The 26997-nt window shown below is 33.7% G+C and overlaps 1 protein-coding gene across 1 annotated transcript in view; it reads left to right on the top strand.

Annotated features, from left to right (window-relative positions):
- Nucleotides 1-26997, top strand: part of Slco6a1 (solute carrier organic anion transporter family member 6A1) — a 121397-nt gene that overhangs the window by 796 nt on the left and 93604 nt on the right. The window contains exon 2 of the mRNA XM_076857679.2: nucleotides 26319-26579. Within this exon, the coding sequence (XP_076713794.2) occupies nucleotides 26319-26579 (261 nt within the window). The remainder of the gene's footprint in view (nucleotides 1-26318; nucleotides 26580-26997) is intronic.

Raw genomic sequence — 26997 nt, forward strand, 5'->3', positions numbered from 1 at the left:
AAGTTAGTCTATACTGGAGATGACTAGTAAGTTAATTTTTGTCCAAATGTTTGAAAAAGTTGAAGTTGAGTCTTTAGACATGCATTCTCTTCCCTAATTCTCATCACTCCCCTTACATCTAGGTCTTTTATTAGCTTGCTTATACTGATGACACCAGAATCTGACAAACCTGATCTCCTTTTTGCTATCAAATCCTGTGTCTAAATAAATGCAAGGAAAAAGTTTTATGAGAAAAGAACCATTTGAGAAGAATAAATGAGTAGTCATCAGTTTGTCTTTAGATTATAACAAGTTTCTTGCAAGAGAGAAATTTGACCTATGCCTTAATAATTTAAGTACAGTTCTGATATCTAGAGATGAAGTTGATGAGTATATACAGAGTAAGGAAATGAGTGGATGAATAAGTGTTCTGTTTTACAAAGGCTTGTTTCAGAATGGTGAATGACAAGTTTGACTGGATAATGATTTTATGTAAGCACCAAAAGGGAGTAATATATTGCTGTTATATAATAACTCTACTAATGTGAATGGGGCAGAGAATACATTCAATAAATGTATATTGAATGCTCAAATAGACTTAAAAGAAAGGAAAAGAAATATTGTGATCACATTATGAAAGCCTTTAAATATCTGAATGCGAATTTTAAAAGGACACTAATTGATTTTTAATTCCCACTATGTAAGATGCTTTACAAGCATTATCTCCATATAATTTCATTATTGGGTGGGTAATGAGGAGCCATTGAAGATTTTGAACAAGTGGTTGGCCATAAATGTTTGAGCTCCATCACTTAACTAACTTCATATGATTTACCAACTCAGTATAGTGATAATATTGAGTCTTTCATTTATGAAATGGTATAGTTCTTGATTTGTATGTCAATTGATATATGTATGATTTTAGTTGCATTTTAAACAATCCTGAAATCATTTTAAAAATACACAAAGGACATGAAATACAAAAAACTTCTGCTGGTGGCTTGAGCTTTTAGAATTTTACCATACTTACTCCTTTACCTTCTGTTTACTTGCACATATAGTCTTCGTTTTGGATATGATTCCTTATTAGCACTAACTTATAGTAGTCCCATATATCCACGGGGAATGTGTTCCAAGATTTCCAGCAAATGCCTGAAACCATGGGTATTACTGAACTCTATTTATACTATTTTTTTTCCTTACATGCATACCTACAATGAAGTTTAATTTTTAAATTAGCCAGAGTAAGAGATTAAAAACATTAATAATAAAGTAAAATGGAAAAATTATAGTAATATATATGTTTTCTTTCTCTCTTGCTCAAAGTAACATGTTATACTGTATTCACTTTTCTTTTTGTGATACCCATACAGTTACTCTGATAACTGAGTTGACTGCTAAGTGGCTAATGGCCAGGTAGCATATCCAGCATGGAGGTAATGGGCAAATGAATTATTTGCATCCTGGGTGGGGCAGTGTGAGATTCTATCATGCTACTCATCAATTTAAACCTTTGAATTTGTTTTCTGGAAATTTCTATTTACTATTTTCAGAAAACTATATACACACACACACACACACACACACACACACACACACACACACACATATACATGTATGTATATATTTGTGTATATATAGTCTCTTGCATGCTAGGCCATAATCTATCTATCTATCCATCTATCTATATATGGTTGACTGAAACCATGGAGAGAGAAACTTTGGAGAGGGGGACTACTGTAGTCCAGCATGCTTCTTTTCAAAGTTAGACATTTTTCCTGTATAACCACCATGCAATCTTCACTGTCATGAAGTGGCTCCATCTATGTGTTACAAAATATGATACTGTCTGCTTTTCCTTTTGGTCCAGAATTCCATCCAGGAATCTATGTTACATTTAATTATCATATTTTAGAAGTCTTCTTTAACCTAGAACACTTCCTCATTTTTCTCTGGTTCTTAAGTACTTGAAAAATTTAAAGAATGTGATTCTTTCATTTTGTATGTTGAACTTCAACCTGAGTCTGATGTTTCTTTACAGTTAAACTTATGCCATGTTTCCCTCCTACCTTCCTCCTTTACTTCCTTTATTCTTTTCCTTTATTTTATTTAGGTATGATTTAGAAACGATAATACTTCCCCACCTTTTTTTCAGTATTAGGCATTGAACCCAGGGTCTCTTGCATGCTAGGCCATTGCTCTACCCCTAAGCTATACCCCAAGTCCCCAAATTTACTATTTTTAAAGTATACAATTCAACAAGTTTTAGTTAATATACAGAGAAAGTAATAAGTATATGCCATCACCAACACAATCAAGTTTTAGAATCTTTCCATCACACTAACAGTTTCTTTATGTCCATTTTCTATCAAATCTTGCTCTTATCACTTATTTTAACCAATGATTGATTGACTTTGTGTCATTCGTTTTGTGTTTTTTAGAATTTAATATGCATGGAAGCATACAGTTTCTAGTATTTTGCGTTTTGTTTCTATTAACAGCATGATGATTTTGAGATTGATTCATGCTTTATATTAATAGTTTCTTCTTTTTTAGTATGACTAGTATTCCATTGTTCAGAATTACCACACATAACCACTCACTAGTTCATAGATTTTTGTGTTGTTTCCAGTTATTTTGTCTATTATGAATAATGTTATCATGAGTAGTTGCACACAAATTTTATGTGGATTTATGTTTATTTCTTTGGGAATGATGCCTACAAGTGGAATTATTGTGTCATATGTTAAGTTTTGTAACAAGTACATGTTGCATTGCTGGTAGGAATACAAATTGGTGCAACCACTCTGGAAAGCTGATGGAGATTTCTCAGAAAACTTGGAATGAAACCACCATTTGACGCAGTTATCACCTGCCTTGGGGTATGCCCAAAGGACTTAAAATGAGCATATTATAGTGACGAAGCTGCATCAATGTTTATAGCAGCTCAACTCACAATAGCTAAATTATGGAACCAACCTAGATGCCCTTCAACAGATGAATGGATAAAGAAACATGATATCTATATATCTATATATCTATATATCTATATATCTATATCTATATATATATATATATATATATATGCTCAGTCTTAAAGAAGAATGAAATTATGGCATTTGCAGGTAAATGGATGGAGCTGGAGACTGTCATACTAAGCAAAGTAAGCCAATCCCCAAAAACCAAAGGCTGAATGTTTTCTCTGATAAACAGATGTTGATCCATAATGGCCAGAGTCGGGGGTATAGAGAAGAATGGATTGGGTAGAGGGAAATGAGAGTAGGAGAGGATTGTGGGGGTGGGAAGGATGGGGAATGAGACAGACATTATTACCCTATAAAAATGTATGTTGCACAACTGGTGTGATGCTGCACTATGTGCAGACAGAGGAATGAGAAGTTGTGTTCCATTTGTGTTAAAAACAAAACGAAAAGGGAAGAAACTGGAATGGAACCACCATTTGACGCAGCTATCCCACTCCTCCATCTATACCTGAAAGACTTAAAATCAGCATACTACAATGACACAGCCACATCAATGTTTATAGCAGCTCAACTCACAATAGCTAAGCTATGGAACCCACCTAGGTACCTTTCAACAGATGAATGAATGAAAAAAACTGGGGTATATATACACAATGGAATATTACTCATCAATAAAAAAAATGATTTTATGACTTTTTCAGGTAAATGTATGGAGCTGTAGACTATCATGCTAAGTAAAATAAGCCAATCCCAAAAAACCAAAGGCCGAATGTTCTCTCTGATTATCTGGATGTTAACACACAATAAGGAGAAGGAGGAGTATAGAAATTCATTGGATTAGACAAAGGGGAATGAAAGGGAGGGAAAGGGGATAGGAATAGGAAAGACAGTATAATGAATTGGACATAACTTTCCTATGTCCATATATGAATACACAACCAGTGAACCTCCGAACATCATCTACAACCACAACATTGGAATTCTAATCAGAATAAGTTATACTCCCTGTATGTCTAATATGTCAAAATATACTCTACTGTCATGTATATCTAAAAAGAACAAATTTTTAAAAATGAGGGGGAAAATAAGTGTGTATGTTAGATACTGTCAGGTTTCCTTACAAAATGTCTATACTATTTACCTTTCTCTTAGTAATATATGAAAATTCCAGCAGCTCCACAACTTTGTTAATACTTGAAAATGTCAGCCTTAAGTTCAGCCATAACATTAAGAGGGTAATAGTGACTTTAATCTGTATTTGTTAGTGACCAATTGTCTTAAAATCTTTTTATGTGCTTTTCACCCATTCATATGTCATCTTTTGTGAAGCACCACTTACCAAATTGTTACATTTTTCCCCATATTTTTGAGTGAAGTGTTCTTTACATCTTCTGGATACAATCCTTTTGTTAAATAAATATTTACAAATATTTTCTCCCAATTTGTGGCTCTTAGTTTTCTTTGTTGTGTGTGTGTGTTTTTTTTATTACAAGAAGGCTTTTAGCTTTTGATAAAGTATAAATTATTAATATTTTTATTTTAGGATTCATTCTTTTTGGTCCCTATCAAAGAAACTATTCTCTAAATTTGTGTCATAAATGTTTTCTGCTTAGTTTAGTAGTGTTAAATCTGCTGATATACAGATATTAAATGAACTTTGAAGATTTTAGTAAGTTATTTCTCACTTTTTTCAGCCTTTTAGCTTAAGGCTGCTTATTAGTAATGGAGAAAAGATGATAACATTCTTCAGAGTGCATTACTGTAAATAATCCACAAAATCATGTGGAGCAAATAATTCTTTTTAAAACTAATTAATTTATTTGTTTTAATTAGTTAAACATGATGGCAGAATGCATTTTGATTCATAATACACAAATGGACCACAATTTTTCATTTCTCTGGTTGGACATGATGTAGCATCAGACCATATGTGCAGTCATAAATGTACCTAGGATAATAATGTCCCGTTAATTCCACCATCTTTCCTGCCCCCATATTCACCTGCTCCCTTCCCTCTCTTTTGCCCAAAGTTCCTCCATTTTTTCCATGCCTTCCTCCATTGTGGATCACCCACCATCCACTTATCAGAGAGAACATTGAGCCTTTGAGTTTTGGGGATTGGCTTACTTAGCATGATATTCTCCATCCATTTATAATCCATGGCAAGTGCCATAATTTTATTCTCTTTTGATGCTGAGTAATATTCCATAGTGTATATATACCAAAGTTTACCTATCCATTCATCTACTGAAGGACACCGAGGTTGCTTCCACAGTTTAGCTATTGTGAATTGAGCTGCTATAAACATTGTGGTGGCTGTGTTACTACAGTATGCTGAGTTTAAGTCCTTTGGGTATAGACCAAGGAGTTGGATAGCTGGGTCAAATGGTGGTTCCATCCCAAGTTTTTCTAAGGAATCTCCATACTGCTTTCCAGAGTGGTTGCACCAATTTGCAGTCTCACCAGCAATGAATGAGTGTGCCTTTCCCCCACATCCTCGAAACACTTTTTGTTGTTTGTATTATTGAAAACTGCCATTCTCACTGGTGTGAGATGAAATCTTAGAGTAGTTTTTATTTGCATTTCTCTAATTACTATAGATATTGGACATTTCTTATATATTTGTTGATTGAATGTTTATCTTCTCCTGTGAAGGGTCTCTTTAGCTCCTTAGCCCATTTATTGATTGGGTTGTTTGTTTATTTGGTGTTGATTTTTTTGAGTTCTTTATATATCCTGGAGATTAGTGTTCTATCTGATGTGTGCATGGCAAAAATTTACTCCCAAAATGTAGGCTCTCTCTTCACCTCATTGGTTGTTTCTTTTGCTGAGAAGCAGCTTTTTAGTTTGAATCCATCCCATTTACTAATTCTTGATTTTATTTCTTGTGGTTTAGGAATCTCCTTAAGGATCTTGGGGCCTAATCCGACTGAAGATTTGGGCCTACTTTTTCCTCTATTAGGCACAGTCCTGTATTATCTGGTCTCAATCCTAGGTCCTTGATCCACTTTGAGTTGATTTTTGTATACAGCAAGAGATAAGTGTTTAGTTCATTTTGCTGCATATGGATTTCCAGTTCTCCTAGCACCATTTGTTGAAGAGGCTATCTTTTCTCCAGTTTATGTTTTCAGCTCCTTTGTCTAGGATGAGATAATTCTATTTATGTGGGTTTGTCTCTGTGTTTTGTATTCTGTACCATTGGTCTACATATCTAGTTTTGTGCCAATACTATGCTGTTTTTGTTACAATAGCTTTGTAGTATAGTTTAAGGTCTGGTATTGTGATGTCTCACCCTTAACTATTCTTGCTAAGGTTTGCTTTGGCTATTCTGAGTCTCTTATTTTTCCAAATGAATTTCATGATTTCTTGTTCTATTTCTATAATGAGTGACACTGGGATTTTAATTGGAATCACATTGAATTATATAATGCTTTTGTTGGTATGGCTATTTTGACAATATTAATTTTGCCTATCCAAGAGCATGGGGGATCTTTCCATTTTCTAAGGTCTTCTTCAATTTCTTTCTTTAGTGTTATATAATTTTCATTGTAAATGTCTTTAAGACACCTTTTTTGTTAAGTTGATTCCCAAGTATTTTATCTTTATTTTTTTTTGAGGCTATTGTGAATGAATAGTTTTCCTAATTTCTCTTTCAGAGGATTCATCACTGATGTATAGAAATGCATTTGATTTATGGGTATTGATAAATTTATGAGTCAGATACTTTGCTGAATTCATTAATTAATTCTAGAAATGTTTGGGTGGATTTTTTTGAATCCTCTAAGTATAGAATCATATTGTCAGCAAATCATGATAGTTTAAGTTCTTATTTTTTTTTTATTTGTATCCCTTTAATTTCTTTAGTCTGTATGATTGCTCTGGCTAGAGTTTCAAGGACTATGTTGAACAGAAGTGGTGAAAGAGGGTATCCTTGTCTTGTTCCAGTTTTTAGAGGGAATACTGCCAATTTTTCTCCATTTAAAGTGATGTTGGCCTTAGGTTTAGCATAGATAGCTTTTCCAATGTTGAGATATGTTCTTACTACCACTAGTTTTTCTAGTGTTTTGAACATGCAAGGGTGCTATATTTTGTCAAATGCTTTCTCTTCATCAATTGATATAATCATATGATTCTTTAAGTCTATTGATGTGATGAATTTATATTTATTCATTTCCTTATGTTGGACCATCCTTGCATCCATGGAATGAAACCCACTGTTTTTTAAATATGTTTTTGTATGGGATTTGCCAGAATTTTATTGAGAATTTTTGCTTCAATGTTCATCAAGAATTTTTGGTCTAAAATTTTCTTTCCTTGATGTGTCTCTGACTAGTTTTGTATCAGGATGATACTAGCTTCATAGATTGAGTTTGGAAGGATTCCCTCCTTCTCTAGTTCATGAAATAATTTGAGGAGTATTGGTATTAATTCTTCTTTATAGGTCTAGTAGAACTCAGCTGTGACTCCATCTGGTCATAGGCTTTTCTTGTTGGTAGGTTTTTGATGACGTCTTTTATTTTCTTACTTGAAATTGATCTGTTTAAATTGTGTATGTCCCCTTGACTCAGTTTGGGTTGTCATATGCCTCTAGAAATTTGTTGGTTCTTTTAAGGTTTTCTATTTTACTGGAGTGTAAATTTTCAAAATAGCTTCTAATTGTCTTCTGTATTTTAGTAGTGTCTGTTTTGACATTTCCTTTTTCATCAAGAATTTTAGTAATTTGAGTTTTCTCTCTCCTTCTTTTCATTTTCTAAGGTCTTCTTCAATTTCTTTCTTTAGTGTTGTATAGTTTTCATTGTAGAGGTCTTTAAGACACCTCTTTTTTTAAGTTGATTCCCAAGTATTTTATTTTTATTTTTATTTTTTTTTTTGAGGCTAAGGGCTTGTCACTTTTATTTTTTTTCAAAGAACCAGCTTTTTGTTTTGTCAATTTTTTGAAATTTTGTTTTTTGTTTCAATTTCATTGATTTCTGCCCTGACCATAATTATTTCCTATTTTTGGTGTTGGTTTGTTCCTTTATTTCTAGAGCTTTGAGCTGTAATATTAGGTCATTTGTTTGTTGGCTTTTTCTTCTTTTAATGAATGAACTCCATGCAATGAACTTTCCTTTTAGCACCACCTTCATAGTGTGCCAGAGATTTTGATAAGTTATAACAGAGTTCTCATTTACCTCTAAGAATTTTTTTTTCTCTTCTCTGATGCATTATCATTCAATAGCATATTGTTTATAGTCTTCAGGTATTGTAGCAGCTTCTATTTTTTGTTTTATCACTGATTTCTACTTTCATTCCATTATAGTCAGATAGAATGCAGGGTATTTCTCTATTTTTTGTATTTGCTAAGACTTACTTTGTGGCATAACATATGGTCTATTTGGGGGAAGGATCCATGTGCTACTAAGAAGAAAGTGTATTTGCTCATTGCTGGATGGAGTGTTCTATATATGTCTGGTAAGTCTAATTTATTGATTATATTATTGAGTGCTATGCTTTCTTGGTTTAGTTATTGTTTGGAAGATCTATCCAGTGGTAAGAGAGGTGTATTAAAGTCACCTAGTATTATTGTGTTGTGGTCTATTTGGTTCTTGTAGTTGAGAAGGGTTTGCTTGATATACATAGATGCCCCATTGTTTGGGACATAGACATTTATGATTGTTATGTCTTATTAATGTATGAATCCCTTAAGCGGTATGAAACACCCTTTTTTATACCTTTTCATTAGCTTTGGTTTATAGTCCACTTTATCTGATATGAGGATGAAAGCCCCTGATTGTTTACAAGATCCATGTGAGTGGTACATTTTTTTCCTACCCTTTTATCTTCAGTCTATGGAGGTCTTTTACTGTGAGATGAGTCTCTAGAAGACAACATATTTTTGGGTCTTTTTTGAAAATCCAATCTGTCAATCTATGTCCTTTAATTGATGAGTTTAGGCCAGTTTATCATGGAGGTTTCTATTTTGTCATCAAATTTATAGCTTAATTTTGCTGGATATAAGATTTTTGGTTGGCATCCATTTTCTTTCAGAGTTTGGTATATGTTGTTCTAGGATCTCCTGACTTTGAGGGTCTGGGTTGAAAAATCTGCTGAGAAACGAATTGGTCTCCCCATATATGTGATTTGATTCCCCTCTCTTGCGGCCTTAAGATTCTATCCTTATTCTGTATGCTAGGCATTTTCATTATAATGTGCCTTGGCATAGATCTGTTGTAATTTTGTACATTTGGTGTCCTGTGGGCCTTTTGTATTTGATTTTCCAAATCATTCTTCATGTTTGGGAAATTTTCTGATATTATTTCATTGAAGGGATTATGCATTCCTTTGGTTTGAATCTCTGTGCCTTCCACTATCCCAATAACTCTTAGATTTGGTCTTTTGATGTTATCCCATAATTCTTGGATGTCCTCTTCATGAATTCTTACCATCTTCACTGTGTGGTCAACTTTATTTTCAACTTTATTTGTCTTCATTTTCTGGCATTCTGTCTTCCAAGTGATCTAGTCTGTTGGTGATGCTTTCTGTTGAATTTTTTATTTGATATATTGTTTGCTCCATTGCAAGTATCTTTGATTGTTTCTCTTTTTTCAGAATCTGTCTATTTCTTGAAGTAATCTGTTGCTATCTTGCTATATTTGTACCCTTATCTGTTTTTTGGTGTGATCAATGGTTGCCTGTATTTGTTCCTTTTTCTCATTGTGGGTGTGATCAATGGTTGCCTGTATTTGCTTTCTTATCTCTTTGTTAGAGTGATCAATTTTTGCCTGTATTTGATCACTTAGGTCATTCTTTAATTTGTAGAACATTTTAATTATGTAAATTCTGAACTCCTTCTCTGACATTTCATCAACTATGCTGTCCGTGGATTCTATTATTGTAGTATTTTTGTTGTTGTTGTTTGGAGGCACTTTCCTTCCTTGTTTTTTCACTTATGTGTCCTCCTTTCTTGCAGTGCAGATCTAAGGTATTACAGTTTCTACCTTATATTCTTGTAGTGTCCCTGCAGATTACCTGTACCTCACCTTGGTGTTGGGCTTCTAGACCCCAGATGGAGTCCCACAATAAATGATCTTGCAACTAATGGTGGTAGTGGCAATATCGGAGGTAACTCAAGATAGCAGTGGGGGTGCCCTAACATGGATGTAACCAATTTCAGAGATGGGGCTGAAAAGGTGGGCTGCCTGTTTGGAGATTCAACTGCCTCCAGGCTCTATCTGTTGTCCCAAGATGGAAGCTACTGCATGGGGAGGGCTATGGCAATGGCTACAGTGTCCCAAGATGGAGGTGGGCTAGGCCTTGGCTCCGGCGGGGTCAGTAGGGCAGTCCTAGGCCTGAGCCTGTACTCCGCCATGGGTTTGCTGGTCAGTGGGGCAGTCCTAGGCCTGGGCTTGGGCTTCAGTGTACAGCTGCCTACTATTATTGGCCGTGGTCCTGGGCTGAGGCCTGGGCTCTGGCATCTGTCTCCTGATCTATCTTGAATGACTGGTGTGTGTGTGTGTGTGTGTGTGTGTGTGTGTGTGTGAGAGAGAGAGAGAGAGAGAGAGACAGAGAGAGAGAGAGAGAAAATTTGTTGCAGGATCAGAGTCCCTGTAAGCATTCTCTGACAGGGTAATGTGTGCAGCTATGAGAATTTAGGCTGAAACTGTGATGTAGACACCAAGGAAAATGAAATAACCACAATGTGGAATGCCTGTCCAGAGAAGCTGCAGGTAGCATATAAAACCTACCTAAGAGAGAAGCCATGTGGGCTGCAACCAGCATAGGCACAGGGATGGGGCTACCCAGATCCTTAGGAGCCTACATCTCACCATGCTCTGTGCTGGAAAGGAAGACTAGGGTTTAGAGTTGCCTTTGTAGGTTTTAGTCTTGGTTTGGACTGAACCCCCTTAATACTATCCTATTCCTTTTGGAGTAGAAATGTATGCCCCATGCCTCTCTCACCCTTATATTTAAAGCACATAACTTTATTTTTAAAATTTTTTATAGGAGTGTACAGTTATGTTTGCCCCAAGTCTTAAAAGAAGCTATTTATTTTATTTTTGAGCAATACTGAAATAGTTAAGACTTTTGGAGACCATTGGTGATAGACTAAATACCTTCTGCGTCATGAGATGAACTTGAAACTTTGGAGGCCAGAGGCAGGATGCTATAGTTTGAAGCTTAAATGTTACCTTAAGGTGTATGTGGTAAAGTTTTTCCCTTCAGAACAGTACTACTGGGAGGTAGTAAAGGCTTCAGGAGGCGGTGTCTAGTGGGAAGTTTCTAGGTTATTTAGGGTGTGCCCTTGAAGGGGATTGTGGGACCTGGTCTCTGCCATGTGTTCCCACCTTGATGTACTATCTTGCTGAAAGCCTTTAAACAACAGGACCAGCAAATAATGAACTAGAAACTCTGAAACCTTAGACAAAAATAAACCTTTTATATTTCTAAGTTGATTATCTCAGGTATTTGTTATAGTAACAGAAAGCTAACACATCAGACATTCTGTTTTTTTTTTTTTCTCTTTTAAAGTTATTTTGGCTACTCTAGATCTAGATTATAAGATTTTGCTTATAAAATTTATAGTCAACTTGTCTACTTCCCTAGAATACTTACTGAAGTTGACATCTTAACAACATTGAGTATTTTAAATCATTTTAAAAATTTTAAAGGATTCTGATAACTGAACATGATGTGTTTTGTTAGTTAGGTCTTATTTAACTTGGGTAAATTAACTTATTATTTATAGAAGCTCTTTTTGCAGATTCCATAGGATTCCCTACACATGTGGTCATATTATCTATACATAAACAGGTTTTAATTCCTTGTTCCTTATCTGTAGGCCAGTAGGCTTTTTGTTTTTTCTTTGTTGTGATGGCTATGACCTACAGTAAAATTGTGAATAGAAATTGTGAAAAAAAGACATGTTGATTTGGGGACAGAAAGAATCCAGCCTTTCTTTTTTTCTTTTACTTTTTTGGTACTGGGGATTAAACTCAGAGGTGCTTAACCGCTGAGCCATATCCCCAGCTCTTTTTAAAATCATATTTATATACAGGGTCTCACTGAGTTGTGTAGGGCCTTGCTAAGTTGCTGAGGCTGGCTTTGAAGTAGAGATCCTCATGCCTCAGTCTATCAAGCTGCTGGAATTTTAGGCATGAACCACTGTGCCTGGCCATTCAACCTTTTTAAATTAAGTATATCAACTGTAGGTTTTTTAGAAAGATGTCCCTGTTCAGTTTGAGGATTTTCCCTTCTCTTAATTTGTGGAAAAATTTTGCTCTGAATTGGTATTGAATTTCATCCAGTGGTTTTTTTTCCTGTATTTTTGAGGTAATCATATTGTTTTTAAAATTTATTCACAAATTGTATCATATTTTTGGTTTTTGAATATTAACCAACCTTGCATTCTTAGGATAAATCCTCCTTACTGGGTTATTGTCTTTTTAAAAAATATACATTGTTGGATTAAAGTTACTAAAATTTCATTAAGAATTTTTGTTTCTCTGGAAAGTATTGATCTATAGTTTTCTTGTAATATTTTTCCATGTGTCTTTAATAATAGGTAAGAGTGGCTTAAAAAAAGAGTGACTTTTTTCAATTAATTAGGATTTTTCTAATTAATTTCTTTTCTTCTTCTTGCTGAAAGAGATTGTGAAGGATTTTATGCATATCTGATTCAATCTGTCAATTTATTTTCTGTCATTATTGCTAGCAGTTTATTACCTCTGAATTTCAAATTCATCGTTTTTATCTGCTACGTGAAAATAGATGAAGGCACTTTAAATGTTTTGCTTTGACAGTTGTCATTTTGGGGAACCATTATTATGCAGGAAATATTTTATGTCGTAGTTCCACAGTCCTTGCTTTTTCTGTTCCTCAGCACATACATCTTTCTCCAGGACTAGACTCTTGCATTTCCTGCAGTGTATGGTGGCCAGAATCACCCAGTGTCTAGAAGTTTTCTCTGGCTTTTCCCATGGGGAAGCACATAAATGGAGATTTTCTAGAAAGTTTAAGAGTATAGATTTCTAGTCATGAAATTTGAAATATGTACATTTAATTAGAACCTCATGGAAGCGATCATCTTGATATTCTGAGCTTTCCTTATCAGTGGACAGAATTTACCTCTAGGAATCGTGCAGGCTACTCTCACCTGGATTGGAGGTCTTGAAAGAGAATGCCTATATTTTGTAAGATCGCTACAATCACACCTATTTCCACTGTTATCCACTGAAAGTACATTCTCAGCATGCTCCAGGGCAACAGGTCCACACTATGACCCAGGAAAAAGAAACTTAAGCATTTAAGTAATTGTAAGTTTTGCTAATATTTACTGGTAGAATCCTGGGTAATATATGTGAGTTGATTTTATGAGTTCTTAGTTATGATTTAGTGTTTTTTATTCTGTAAATGAACTCAAATTAATACATTGTTGTATCTTCCTTAAATATTTAGTATAATTTATCAGCTAATTCCATATGGAATTTTCTTCCTGAAGAGTTTTAAAAATCATTAATTCTATTACATTAATAGATACTTGCCAGTGGAAAATTTAAAAAAAATTTCACATCATTTTAGTAATTGCTTTTTAAGGTTATTATCATTTCATCTTTGTTGTCAAATTTGTTAGAATATAGTTGTTCATAATATTCTTCCTTATTTCTTTAATGTCTGTAATTGTTGCAATGTACACTCTGACATTCATTCATGTTATTACTAATAATTTGTCTTCTGTCCTATTATCTTGATCAGTTTAGCTTACCTACTTTTTGTTCATTTTCCAAAATACCAGTATACAGAAAAGAGTTAACATAACAGGCCTGAACTGCAGTCCTTAGAAAGCAAGGTTGACCTGCCAGGGTTGACTGGCATCTAAGCAATTAAATTTTCCCACTTTCCCCTTCTGGATAAAGCTGGTTAGATAATATTTCACACAGCTTCCTACAGTTTGATATGGGGTAGTTCAGTGTGTACTGTGTGACCCCAGTGGGATAGGACTCTTAGAAGCTAGTGCCTCTTTTTCTCCAGACATTGCTCTATGTACTTTTCTCCTCACACTTTATGCTTTGTAAATCACAGCTATGACTATGAGTATATGCTGAGACTATTGAATCTTTCTAATGAATTATCAAACCAGGAGATGGTTTGGGTTACACTATACAAAGCCAGCTTTGTTTAGTTTTTATTAACATAGGGTAAAAAGCTCCTCTTTAGGGTAGCTTTTCTTTTTAAAAAATTGAAATGTAACTCATACTGTATAAACATATCCCCCTTTAAACTGTACAATTCAGTTATTTAATTATATTCACAAGATTATGCAACTATTATCACCAATTCCAATTTATTGTCATCATCCAAAATAGGCACTCTGCTGCAATTGACTCTCTGTGCATGAGTTGAATTACTAATTCTCATCTAAGGTCCATTGACCTATACATCTATCCTTCCTAATTCTAGAACAATGCAATTTTTATTATTGTAGCTTTGTAGTATGCTTTAATTTTGGAATGGAAGTGTGAATCTTCCCACTTTGATTTCCTTTTTCAAGACAGTTTGAGTTATTCTGGTTCCTTATATTTCTGTACACATTTTAGAATTATCTTGTCAATTTCTAAAACAAGGGCAGCTAGGGTTTTGTATAGATTGTATAGAATTGATATGTCAATTTGAAGATTATTGCCATTTTAACAATATTAAATCTTTCCATCCATAATGAGGAATATCTTTCTACTAATTTAAGTCTTCTTCAATTTCTTTCAATGATATTTGTTATTTTCAGTATTCAAATCTGCAATTCTTTTGTTCATTTCTTTTAAATTGTCTTGAATTGGATTTGGTTTAATCTTGTTTTTCTAAGACCTTGAATTGCATCATTAGGTTATTTATTAAAGACATCTTTTTTTTTTTTTAAATGTAGGCACTCAAGCTTTTTACTACCCTCTTCTTATTGCTTTCACTGTGTTCCATAGGTTCTAGTATATTGTCCTTCATTTCATGTGAGTCTAGGGATTTTTTAATTTCCACATGATTTTTTTCAGTGACCCATTGCTTATTCAAAGCTGTTTTGTTGTTCTCCGTGTGTTTGTAAAATTTCTGCAGTTTCTCTTGCAGTTGATTTCTAGTTTCATTCCATTATATTCTGATATGATGCAAGAAATTATTTAAATTTCTATTTGTTAGATCTGCTTTATGGCTTAACATGTGATCTATTTTGGAGAAATTTCCGTATATTGAAGAAAAGAATACGTTTTCTTCAGTGCTGAGTGAAATATTCTGTAGATATCTGTTTGATCTACAATATAATTAAACTCAGATTCGACTTTGTTGATTTTTTTTTTTTTTTTTGGCCTGGATGGTCAGTCTATCTGTTGGTGATCATGAGGTATTGCAGTCACCCACATTATTGTTTTAGGGCCTATTTCTTTCTTCGTGTCTTATAGTGTTTATTTTATAAAATTGAGTTCTCTGATGTTTGGTGCATATATATTTACAATTGTTGTATCTACTTGACTGTTCCCTTTCTCAATCTGTATAGACCTTCTTTGTTTCTCCTCGCCAGCATAAGCTTGAAGTCAATTTTGGGGGGATATAGAAGTAGCTGCTCCTGCTTGCTTTCAGATTCTGTTTGATTATTTATGATCCTTTCACTTTAAGTCTGTGTGGGGTGATATTTTGCAGACAACAAACAGTTGGGTCTTTGTTTTTCAATTAGTCTGCTTTTTTAATGAGAGAATTCTGATCATTTACATTCAAGATATTATTGAAAGATTGGCCCTGGTTCCTGTCATTGTATTGTTTTGTTTTTGTTGTTTTGAAAAATCTATGTTCTTTTTTCTTTTCTTCAGTCATCTTAGAGTTTCAGTGTCTACTGAAATAATTATTTTTTGATTCTTTCCTAATCATCATTGGCTTACCTGCTCTTCTTGTGAGATTTACTCTTTCCCATGCTCTTGTGATCGAGCTGATCTTTTTTTCCTCATCTAAGCATAGAAATTTTTTTGATCTTCTATAATGCTAGTTTAGTGGTTATGAATACTTTTATGCTTACCTTGAAAAGTTATCTCAAAGATAACTGAAAAACAACTTTGCTGGATATAGTAATCTAGGCTGGCTGTTCCTCTCTTTTATGGTTTAAAATACATCATTAAATTCCCTCCTGACCTTCTGAGTATTCTTCTGTTATTCTGATGGGTTTGCCTTTACAGTTGACTTGGAACTTCTTTCTTATAGATTTTTATATTCTTTCTTTATTCTGTTCTTTTAGAAATTTAACTATAATATTTCATGAAGAAGTTATTTCTGGTTATGTCTGTTTGGGGTATTCTTGTTCCCAAGATTTGGAGAATTTTATGGAATTATTTCCCTAAATATATTTTCTTTGTCATTAGCTTGCATTTTTACTCTTTCCTCTAGACCTACAAGTTTAAATTTGGCTTTTTTACTGTTGTGTCTCAGAGATATGACATGTTTTAATCATAATTTTCTTTAAATTATTGTTTTTATTACTGTCTAAAAGTGATCATTCATCTACATTCTTTTTTCTTATAGTCTTTTTTTCTTTTCTGCTTGATCTAGTATATTGGAAAGGCATTCAACAGGACTGGTTGCTTGACTTATTGAGCTTTTCATTTCCAAGAGTTCTGTTTGTCCTTTTTCAGAATCGCTATCTCATTATCAAATTGTTCTTTAGCATTCTTCATTGACTTCCTTAATTCATTCAGCTGTTTATTTGTATTCCCTTTGAATTCACTGGCCCAATAATAAGGGCCTTGTTAATATGGCCCTGACTATAGTACACAGACAGTTTGCTGAATGATGCAATGGATCTCTTCTCCAAAGTTGACTTGCCATGCAGGAACTACTTTCAGACCAAACCCCTTACTGGATTTGAAGCTTGTGAGAACTGCTGTTTTTTTTCCTGTAGTCAGGGCTGCCAGTTTCCACTCTTCCTTAACCTTCTGTTTGTGGTGTCTTCTGCTGCCGGGGATCTTGGACTAAATTTGCAAATTACTTGTACTTTTCTTTGTGTTACATTTCTGCTTCACTGTTCTCTTCAGTTTTCCTGTCAAATCCTTCTTGGTTCCTAGAGCTCTTCCTTTTCCTATTTTCAGAGTTTACTATTTTCTTTGCTACTATGACTCTTCTCCCACACAGAGCCATGTGAAGAGCACCTCTTTTCCACCTTCTTAATTTCACCATTGTTGATTTTATTCTTTATGTCTTGCCTGTTGATTTTCTTTTATTTTTTAAATTTTTATTCACATTTTTAAATTTTAAAATATTTTTATTTTTATAAGTTCTTTTTAGTTATATATGACAGTAGAATTCATTTTAACATAGTTATGCAAGCATACAATATATCTTACATTAATTCAGACACTCAGTACCTCTTCATTTTCTGTTTTATTTATTCCCCTCTGACCTCTATTATTTCCTCCATAATTGTGCATAATTTGAAGTTAATTTTCTATCTCCTTAAGAAAGTATCTTAGATCATTTATTTCATAGCTCTCTTCTATCATTGACTCTTAAAGTAATAATATTTTATGTAAGTGTTGTTCTAATTACATTCTAAGCTTGTTAACATATTATGTTTTTAATTTTCATTTAGTCATTCATTTCATTTATTTATGAGCTAAAATCACATAATGTATTGTTTCTGTTATTAGTGTGAATCAATAGTTCTGTATTAGATCAATTAAAATGAGCAAATTAAAATAATTTAGAAATTTATTTCTTCTCTAACATTCTTCTATTCCTGATACAGACCTGCGTTTGAGATTTTGATTTTCATTTTATCTGAAGACATTCTTTCAAGGCACTGGTGAAAATTTTCTTCTGGTAATGTGATTTTCTTATGTGTGTATGTGTGTGGGTGCTGGGATTTGAACCCAGGGTCTCATGTAAGCCAGGCATGCATTTTATCACTGAGCTATATTCTCAGTCTCACACTTTTCTTTTTCTTTCTTTCTTTCTTTCTTTTTTTTTTTTTTTTTTTTTTGTACCAGGGATTGAACTACTCAGGGGCAGTTGACTACTGAGCTACATCCCTGGCCCTATTTTGTGTGTGTGTATGTATGTATGTGTGTGTGTATATATATATTATATTTTAGAGACGCGGTCTCACTGAGTTGCTTAGTGCCTTGCTAAGTTGCTGAGGCTTGCTTTGAACTCACAATCCACCTGCCTTCGCCTCCCAAGCCTCTGGGATAACACGCATGCGCCACTGCATCCAGCCCACACTTTTCTTAATATGTGTTTTGAGAACATCTTTATTTCTCTTTCATTTTGAATGAACTTTGATGGAAAAAAGGATCCTATGTTAATGGGGTTTTATTTCAATACTTCAAATATTTCACCCTAATTTTTGTGTCTTGAAGGATTTGTGGTAGAATTTGGTGGAATTCTTGTGCTTGATTCTTGATAGGTATAGTATTCTTTTTTCTTCAGCTTATTTCTTATTGTCTCTTGATCTTTAATATTCTACAAGTTGAATTCCATATGCCAAGGAATAGATTTTATGATATTTATCCTTCTTTATCTTTGAGCTTCCCAAATTTATGAATTGGTATCTGTCACTAATTTGGGAAAAATCTTCAGCCATTTTTACTTCGAATATTTCTTCTCTTCCTTTTTCTCTTTCTCATTCTTATATTTGGACTTTATGTTACACTTTTTCTAATTGTTGCATAGTTCCTGAATATTCTCTTTTTCCCCCTTTCATCATTGCTTCCCATTTAGAGTACTTGCTATGGATATTCTCAAGCTTGCTCTTTGATTGTTTTCTTTGTTGTATACAGTCAACTAATAAATCCATCAAAGTTTTTGATTTCTAGAATTTTGATTTTTTTAGAGTCTTCATATCTTTCTTACATCATCTATCTGTTCTTGCAACTTGCCCACTCTTCCATTAGAGTCCTTAGCATGTCAAGCAAAGTTATTTTAGATTCTTAGTGCACTAATTCCAAAGTCTCTGCTATAGTTGGTTTGCATGATTGTTTTGTCCCTTAAGAGTGTTTTCTGTCTTTTTGCCTGTCAAGTTTTTTGCTGAAAGCCAGACTTGCTGCGTTGGTTAGCTAGAACTGAAGTAAATAGGTCTTAGTATTTTCATGTTGATCTGTCTAGGAGTTAAGCTGTGTTTAGTGTTTGCTGAAGCTTTAGGTATCAAAATTATTTTTAAACTATGGATCACCACTTCTTTTTTAATGTTTTGGATATTGTCTCAATCCTGCCTGTTTTTAGTCTTCTTTGGGACAGGATCTAGATCCTTTAAAGTACAAGTTCCTTAATCCTAAAGTGTATCCTTTTTGGTGTCTCAGTTGATTGCCTAGCATATTTATAGGGGCTCTTTATTTTTAGGTAAGGATTTTAATAGTTTTCAGCACCATATTTCCTATCAAACACATATCTATTCATCTTCAGTTCAGTAGCTGTCATTCTTTTTTACTGCTTGTGGATTTTATCTAGACCCTCATGAATCATCCTGACCACATGCAGCCTTTCCCTTGCAAATTTCTTTGCAAGGTTCCCTTGTCTCTGTTGCTGTTTTTCAATTTTTAGCTTCTTTAGAATCTCTAAAGTCTCATTTCTGCTCTCTCAGCTCAGTCAGACCACAGTGCTTTATGTGGACAATCCTTCTCATGTCCTCCTGTGCCACAGTGAGAAAACTGTCCAGTGAATGTTTGGGGCTCACCTGAAGTATTTCTGTTCTCTCAGAAAAACATCTCAAAGTAGCATAGGGTTGATTTTCTTTTTTAAATCCAGTACTGATTGTCTGTTGTTAGCATAATCATTATATTTACCCCCCTTCACCCACCACCTTCTAAATATCCTCTGCGATTCAGAGAAGATGGAAACCACTTCAGAATCCCCTTTCCCATGTGATTCTTTTTTAGAGTTTTCCACTGAGAATAACTCATGGGTGATTTGGAAGATTGAAAATGAGGAGAGGTAAAGTTATCATTTTCCAGAGATGTCTGCATGCAGTTTATTTAAAATTGAGGTTGAGGGTATTCTGGTGAGCACTGAAGAATCACTCATATAGCTGCTGCTGTCTACTGTAGTTGTAGATGCTTTCTGAGATTACTTAGCATTGCATCAATTTTTTTTGAAGGAAAAAAAGAAGGAAAATAGCAGTGAGAGTCATTTCTATTAAAGGGACTCCTAAACTTTTTGCTTCTCTCCTTCATTTTGTTTGTTTCTCCTGACCTACTCTCTGTAACTTTCCTGAATTTTTATGTGACTTCCAGAATCTTCTGGGTCTGAGCATTCCCAACATTTGAATGCAAACCCTAGCTCTGAAGCCCTTATATTGTAGCATTTTAACAGTTTCTCTCATTTCCAAAATGAACCCAAACTGATAAAACTGATTTTTTAAAAAATATAGGACATAATCCCTTAAATATATGGCATTTGGAATTTGTTCCATGATTTGATTATATTTGAAAGTAGTAATAACCTTATTGTTAGTGAAAATATGAAATGAGAGTACCTATGGGTTGCAATGACAAAAGAATTATTTACATTAAATTGTCGAAACTGGGGACTATCATGCTAACTAAAATAACCCAGTACCCAAAGGCCAAGGTTAAATGCTTTCTCTGATATGCAGAAACTAGTACATAATAAGGGTGCTGGAATTTAAAAAATAGAAGAGATATCAGTGGAGTAGATGAAGGGGATTGGAGGGAAGGAAAAAGTTTTAGAAAAGGAAAGACAGTGGAATGGATCTGATCTAGCTTTCCTATGTAAATATATGAATATACCACAATGAATCTCACCATTGTGTACATCCACAACACACTTGGGGCTTGGGATATAGCTCAGTTGTCAGAGTCCTTGCCTCACATGCACAGGGCCCTGGGTTTGATCTCCAGCACCACACACACACACACACACAAAAAAAAAAAAAAAAAACAAAAACAAAAACAAAAAAACAGAACTACAAGTAAATAGCATATGGATCAGTGGAGTTAAGGGAGGGAATGGGAGGAAGAAGGGGAGAGGAAGGGGAAATTCTAGGGACTGAGTTGGAGCAAATTGTCTTCCATGGTTTTATGGTTTTGTCAAATGAGTCCAAATGTTATGAAAGGAAAAAATTATACAAACAAACACTTTTAACATAAATAACTGGGTCAAAAATTGCAGGAACAGACAAAAATCTCTTAGTATTTGATAGGTGGATCGAATTACTTAATTTACTATAAAAGTATACTAAATAGTTTGAGAAACTATATCCAAGGAGCATGTTCAAGTTTACCTTAACATTTTATATCTTAAAATGGAATATTTTGAAATTTTCATGAGAAATTAGGCAAAAAATTAATATTTTCTAAATCTAGGAAGATGGTACCTGATAATTTTTTTATTATTTTATTCATTTTCTTATTTGATCTATAACATTTTGAGAATATTGATTTTTTCTTTGCTTTATATTTATATTTTCTTGTTTCATTTACTTTATTTTAACGATTTGGCAGTTGTGTTAATATATTGATAATCATTGTGATAGGATTGTGTTCTTTATCATTATGAAATTATTCCTTGCTTCATTTAATTAATTGCCTTATCATATGGGGAACCTATTTAATGTGCTATTTAAATAGGCTGAATACATCTTCTGGTTTGCCTAAGATAGTTCCAGTTTATGTCTGTGCCCTAGTTGCCTGTCATAATTATTCCCCCTTCCCTTTTGATGAAATATCATTACTAGTTTATCTTAATAAGCTGGGGTGATAGAAGTCACTTCAATTTTGTTGTGGTCTCATTTTACAATGTGTAAAAATTTAAATGTGTTGAATAGAGTTCTTACTTTGTCAATGGTTCAATCTAAAAGATAGTAAAAAGAACAGATTTAAAACATTAAAAAAATAAGAGATTGGTAGTAATAACCCATAATTTTCCTATGCTTTGTCCACATGTGGTGTTATTAAATTTTCCTTTCAGTACATTGTAAAGGGATTTTCCTGATAATGAAGTGATCTGAAGTGCCTAAAATTACCTCCTTACAATACTGGGTGGTTTGGGGAGTAGTTGGTGCTGCTGGTTCTGCCATCCACTTGGTATGTCAGACAGACTTGCCCTGGTGTATGCTGCAACCTGTAAGATGCATTCAGTTGCCAGTCTGTCTGTTGGTAGGGGCAGTAGGGAACTCTGGAAATTATAATTTACTTGTACTTTAAGTATCTGTAGGAGGTAAGAGCTGAAAGGCACAATTACAAACTCTATGAAAAATAATGTAAGTACTCTTGCTACTATGATGTTTTATTATTGTATAGTGTACTTCACCATGATTTATTGATTTTGTTGTTTGGTAATGCTTTTATTTTCTAATAAAATTTTTGGCATAATGACTTCCAAAGTTATTAAAAGAAAGTTGACAAAGACATGTACAGTTTTGTCGTTTACCATTCATCAAAGAGCCATGTTTATATTAACCAACCACAAGAAAACCAAATGATACAAATCTGCTGAATAATCTTTCAAAATGTTAAATATTGCCATCAGGAACTTGAAATAGAAAAATCAGTTTATTCCAATTTGTATTTGATTTTTGTAATTAAGAAAACTTTGAAAATTAATTCTGTTGAAGATAAATAAATAACTATTGTGAATGCTATTACAGGTTTATAAATTTTTACTTCAGAGATAGAATTAACTCATTGCTGTGGCAATAAAAGTACTACAAATTTTGTTTCACAATACCATGGGAAAAATAATGTTTTTCTAGAACTAAGAAAGCTGTGAAGTACAAATGTGATTTGAATATGTAAAAAAACATTCATAATTTAAGAAAGTATTCATAATTACATCATAATAAGTTGTGATATTTTACATCAAAATTTAAATTATTTATTCACAATTTTATATATATGTACATATATATATGTGTATATATATATATATATATATATATATATTCATCTTGTTATATATTACCTGTCTTTTCCTTCTGAATAAGAAATTTTTTAAATGTTGGACCTTTGGATAAGTATTTCATAAATCAACTTCAGAGTCTTATACTGATTTTTAACTGTTTTATAAATAAGTCCTCTAACTTTTGGTTTCAGTTTTGTTTAAAACCAGTTGAAAATAAATACATAATTGAAATATTTAATAATGAAAACTTTATATTTTAAATATTAGAAGCTTTTGTTCAATTGTAATTACCAAAAACAACACTTAAAAATGGAATTATTTTAAAATTCATCCCTCCAAAATTAAGAAAGGAATGAAACAAATTAAACTATAAATGCTTAAATGGCATCTGACATTTATTTTAGAAATCTCTTAATTGTGTTTTGAAAATATTTCTATGTTGAGGAAGAACTCACATTGTCTAGATACCATACTGACCATTCCCTGTGAGTTTGAATATTTTGATGAGTAGAATGCTGAATAAGTGATGCATGTCTCCAAATGGACAGAATTGTCCTGTTTAAATATCAAGAAAAAATTCCATTAGGGCTGGTGTGGGTGGTGGTGCCCACCTGTAATCCCAGCATCTCGGGAGGCTGAGTCAGGAGGATTGCAGGTTCGGAGGCAGCAATTTAATGATGCTGTAAACAACCTAGTAAGACTCTGCCTCAAAATTTAAAAAACAAAAAATTAAAAGAGCTGGGGATATGGCTCAGTGTTTAAGTGCCCTTTGGTTTGATCCCTGCTACTACTACTAAAAAAAAAAAAAAAGGAGAAAAGCACATAAAAGAAAAATTCATTAAAGAGAACACTCAATAATGAGGTAGATAAATATCTATGACTATTAGCCAGCCTCTTTCCCTAGCCATTCTACTTCTGTTTGGTAAATTCTTGGCTATAGTGACATTTGCATCAAACATGGAGGATATGTAAGAGCTGAATGCAAGGCTTTACCATTACCAAAGTTGAGTTGGGTATTGCACTGCCAAAAGCCTGCCTTGCCACTTCAGTCAAGAACAAATCAGCATAATCTAGGAAATAACCCCATTCCTTGATGAAACCAACCAAACCAACCTGAAGGCAAGTTGATTATATATTTCTGCTTTTGTTATTGAGTGGGCAATAATGTGTCCTCACTAAAACAGATCTTATTTGGATGTGAGCTCTGCTTTTGACACCAGGGATCTGTAAGCATTACCATAATTTGACTTAATGAATGTCTTATCTATCTTCTGATAATATTTTACCATCATTTTGCATCTGATTGAGAATTCAGTTTACAGCAAAGAGGTAGAGCAGTTGGTTCATGCTCATGGAATTCACTGACTTTCCAACTTATCTCAATAACCAGAAACTCTTGTCTCAATCATTATAATAGCTTAATTGAAGATTCACAAGACACCCTAACTGGTAGACAAAATCAACAAATTTGAGATGCTGTCTCATAGGATAAGGTGTATGCTTGGAAATAGCAAACTATTCATGTTATTTGGGATCAAGCAGTAGAAAAAAGGGTGAGTAAAGGGAGAAGAAAGTTATTAATACAACTGTGGTCTTATAACCATTTGGTGAAATAAAAATTATAGCCGTGACACATTTTCTCTTTTTTGTTCCTTTTATTCATATACATACAAACATATCCTGTATACATTTTTGTGTACACGTATATGTTTGCATATGTATATATTCCAATTTTCTATTTTGCTCCTTCCCATTTTATTCTTTTGTTTATACTTTACATAAAGTAGACAACCTTAAAAATTTGTGTGTAAGTTACAGAATGTGTGTGAATTAAAAGGCAAATTAATACTGCCTCTGTAGAGATGGTCACAATTACTGGCAGGACATATTTCTAGTCTTGGCCATTATCCTCCATGGTCCCATCTACAGTGAGAGTTGAAGAAAATTCCTTTCCTGGGTGCAGTTAAGTTTTTATCATGTTTTCTGATGGTATTGGTCTGTTAAACTAATTGTAGCTGAAAGTCTGTCTTAAGGTTTCTTTGGCACTGGAATTCCTCACAAATTTAGTTAAGCCTCTGATATATTCGCTTTATTATTGGAAGTTACCATTGCCATTTTGTTTTTAGGCCAAAGGAATCTTCTCAGGGTTGTGACTAAAATTATTACCCTGAGATGGATGTGGTGTCTGATGAGGTTGTGTGTTTTTTGGGGGAGCATCTTTGTATGACTGGTAGTTGAAACATGTTAGGCAAAAACAGGATGATATTGTTATTTATTTGGTATGGAGGTTTAAATATGCAGTGAAGTGTGAAAATGAGTCCCAAGAAGGCTCAAGGGAAAGCTCTGCAAAATTTTTGCCTGGGGGCTATAAACTTCCCTCATGAACTCACTCCTATTTACAAGTGGACTGGCAGAGTGGGTGTAAACGACATGCCCAGAGAAAGCTGTCTTATTTCACCTAGATGTTGCCACTGAAGGGATTGTGGCAATAGATGTAAAAAGGGACAGTGGGAAGCCTCAAGCACTTTCTGTTTCTGTTGGCAGTTTTAGCAAAGGAGCAATGCTGGATGATTGAAAATTCCTGGATTTAAATTTGGGAGTTAATGTGATTCCATCAGCAGCAATGGAGTACTGTTCAACAGCACTGTGCTCATAGGGTCTGTATCTGGCACCTGCAAGAGCAGCAGAAGCAGGAGGTGACTGAGCTGGTTTGCCTAACATTAGGAAGAATGTGGGCTCCTGTTTTCCTGAAAAACAAGGTAGTGAGTGCTGTTCCAACAGGAGCATCATAGCATAAGGTTGTGCTCAAGCAATCTTGCAGGGTTATCTTGAGTTTTAGTTAGTAACCACTTTCCCTTTCATTCCAATAAATGTAATACTTTTGGAACCATTTCCCGCCTATATCAACTTATTTTTGGCTAAAAAACTTAGCATGATTATTTGTACACTGAATGATAGAAATACACATAGTGTAGAACCATTTCAATACCCTTTGTTATTTACATTGAATAAGTATATTGCGAAAGTACTCAGAAATGGTAAACTTCAAATGCAGAAAGCCGGTATGGAGGGGATAGACATAGATGAATTTGAATTATGTTTGGTTTCAACAATTCTGATAGCATTACATTTTCAATTCTAGATGGTGGATAAACATTCATTAAGGTACTTATAAATGTTTTAATAATTGAAATGTAACACTAAAATAAAGATCAGTTCTACTGAATAATACAATAAGAATAATCTTCAAGAAATTACTCATAAAGGTAGTTAAAAAGTAACTTCAAAATGCAGCTAGCAAATATTTCTTAAAGGTTAACACCAATTAGTGTCATAAAAATAATCACTAATTATGTCCATAGATTTTAAACATTCAGAAGAATGTAAAATAAAGGTAAATCAATATAAATTAAGTTTGCTTTGAAATGTTTATAATGTGATCTATTTTGTGTTTCTTAGATGCATATCATTGTCTTCACTTTTCTTTTTATATTCTAGGTATTATTTTTGGTCTTGTAGACGTGAGCGCTAACAATTTTCAAGAGAACCACACTCTGAGAATCATGCAGAAATTAGCCTTGAAACTCAGTTATGATGTTTCCTCTTGTGTGGTAGCAATATTTGTAGCATATTATGGAGCAAGAGGAAACAGACCAAGATGGGTTGCACTGTCCTCCTTTTTAATAGGAGTTGGATCATTTTTACTTGCTTATCCATACTTGAGTGTTGAAGATCTTCATTTAGTGGAAGAAGTTTCAGGTAATATTTTCAAATATACTGTTGTACCTCAAATCAATATTCATTTAAATCATTGGCTCGGGCACTTGAAATAGTCTATGATGCCTATCTGTTTATATACCCATACTTTGATATTGATTTATATAATTAAGTTTATTGACTAATTACTTGTAGTTTCCTAGTGAACACATATGGGCTTGGGAAGGAGAGGAAAGAACATTTGGAATAATTACTTTGTGAGATTATTTCTCTTTTGTTAATTTTCATATATATAAATATGAATCTCTTGAGAATTTTTCATGATTCCTTTTGTCTTCCACAATATGGTTTAATTAATCTCTTCTTTCTTGTTAGAGTCTGTAAACAAGTCAGGATGGCGCCTGGCATTTTGCCAGAGAAGTGTTAGGGTCTGTAAACAAGTCAAGATGGTGCCTGGCAA

This window comes from Callospermophilus lateralis, chromosome 5 (assembly GCF_048772815.1).
Source record: "Callospermophilus lateralis isolate mCalLat2 chromosome 5, mCalLat2.hap1, whole genome shotgun sequence".
In the NCBI taxonomy this organism is placed as follows: domain Eukaryota; kingdom Metazoa; phylum Chordata; class Mammalia; order Rodentia; family Sciuridae; genus Callospermophilus; species Callospermophilus lateralis.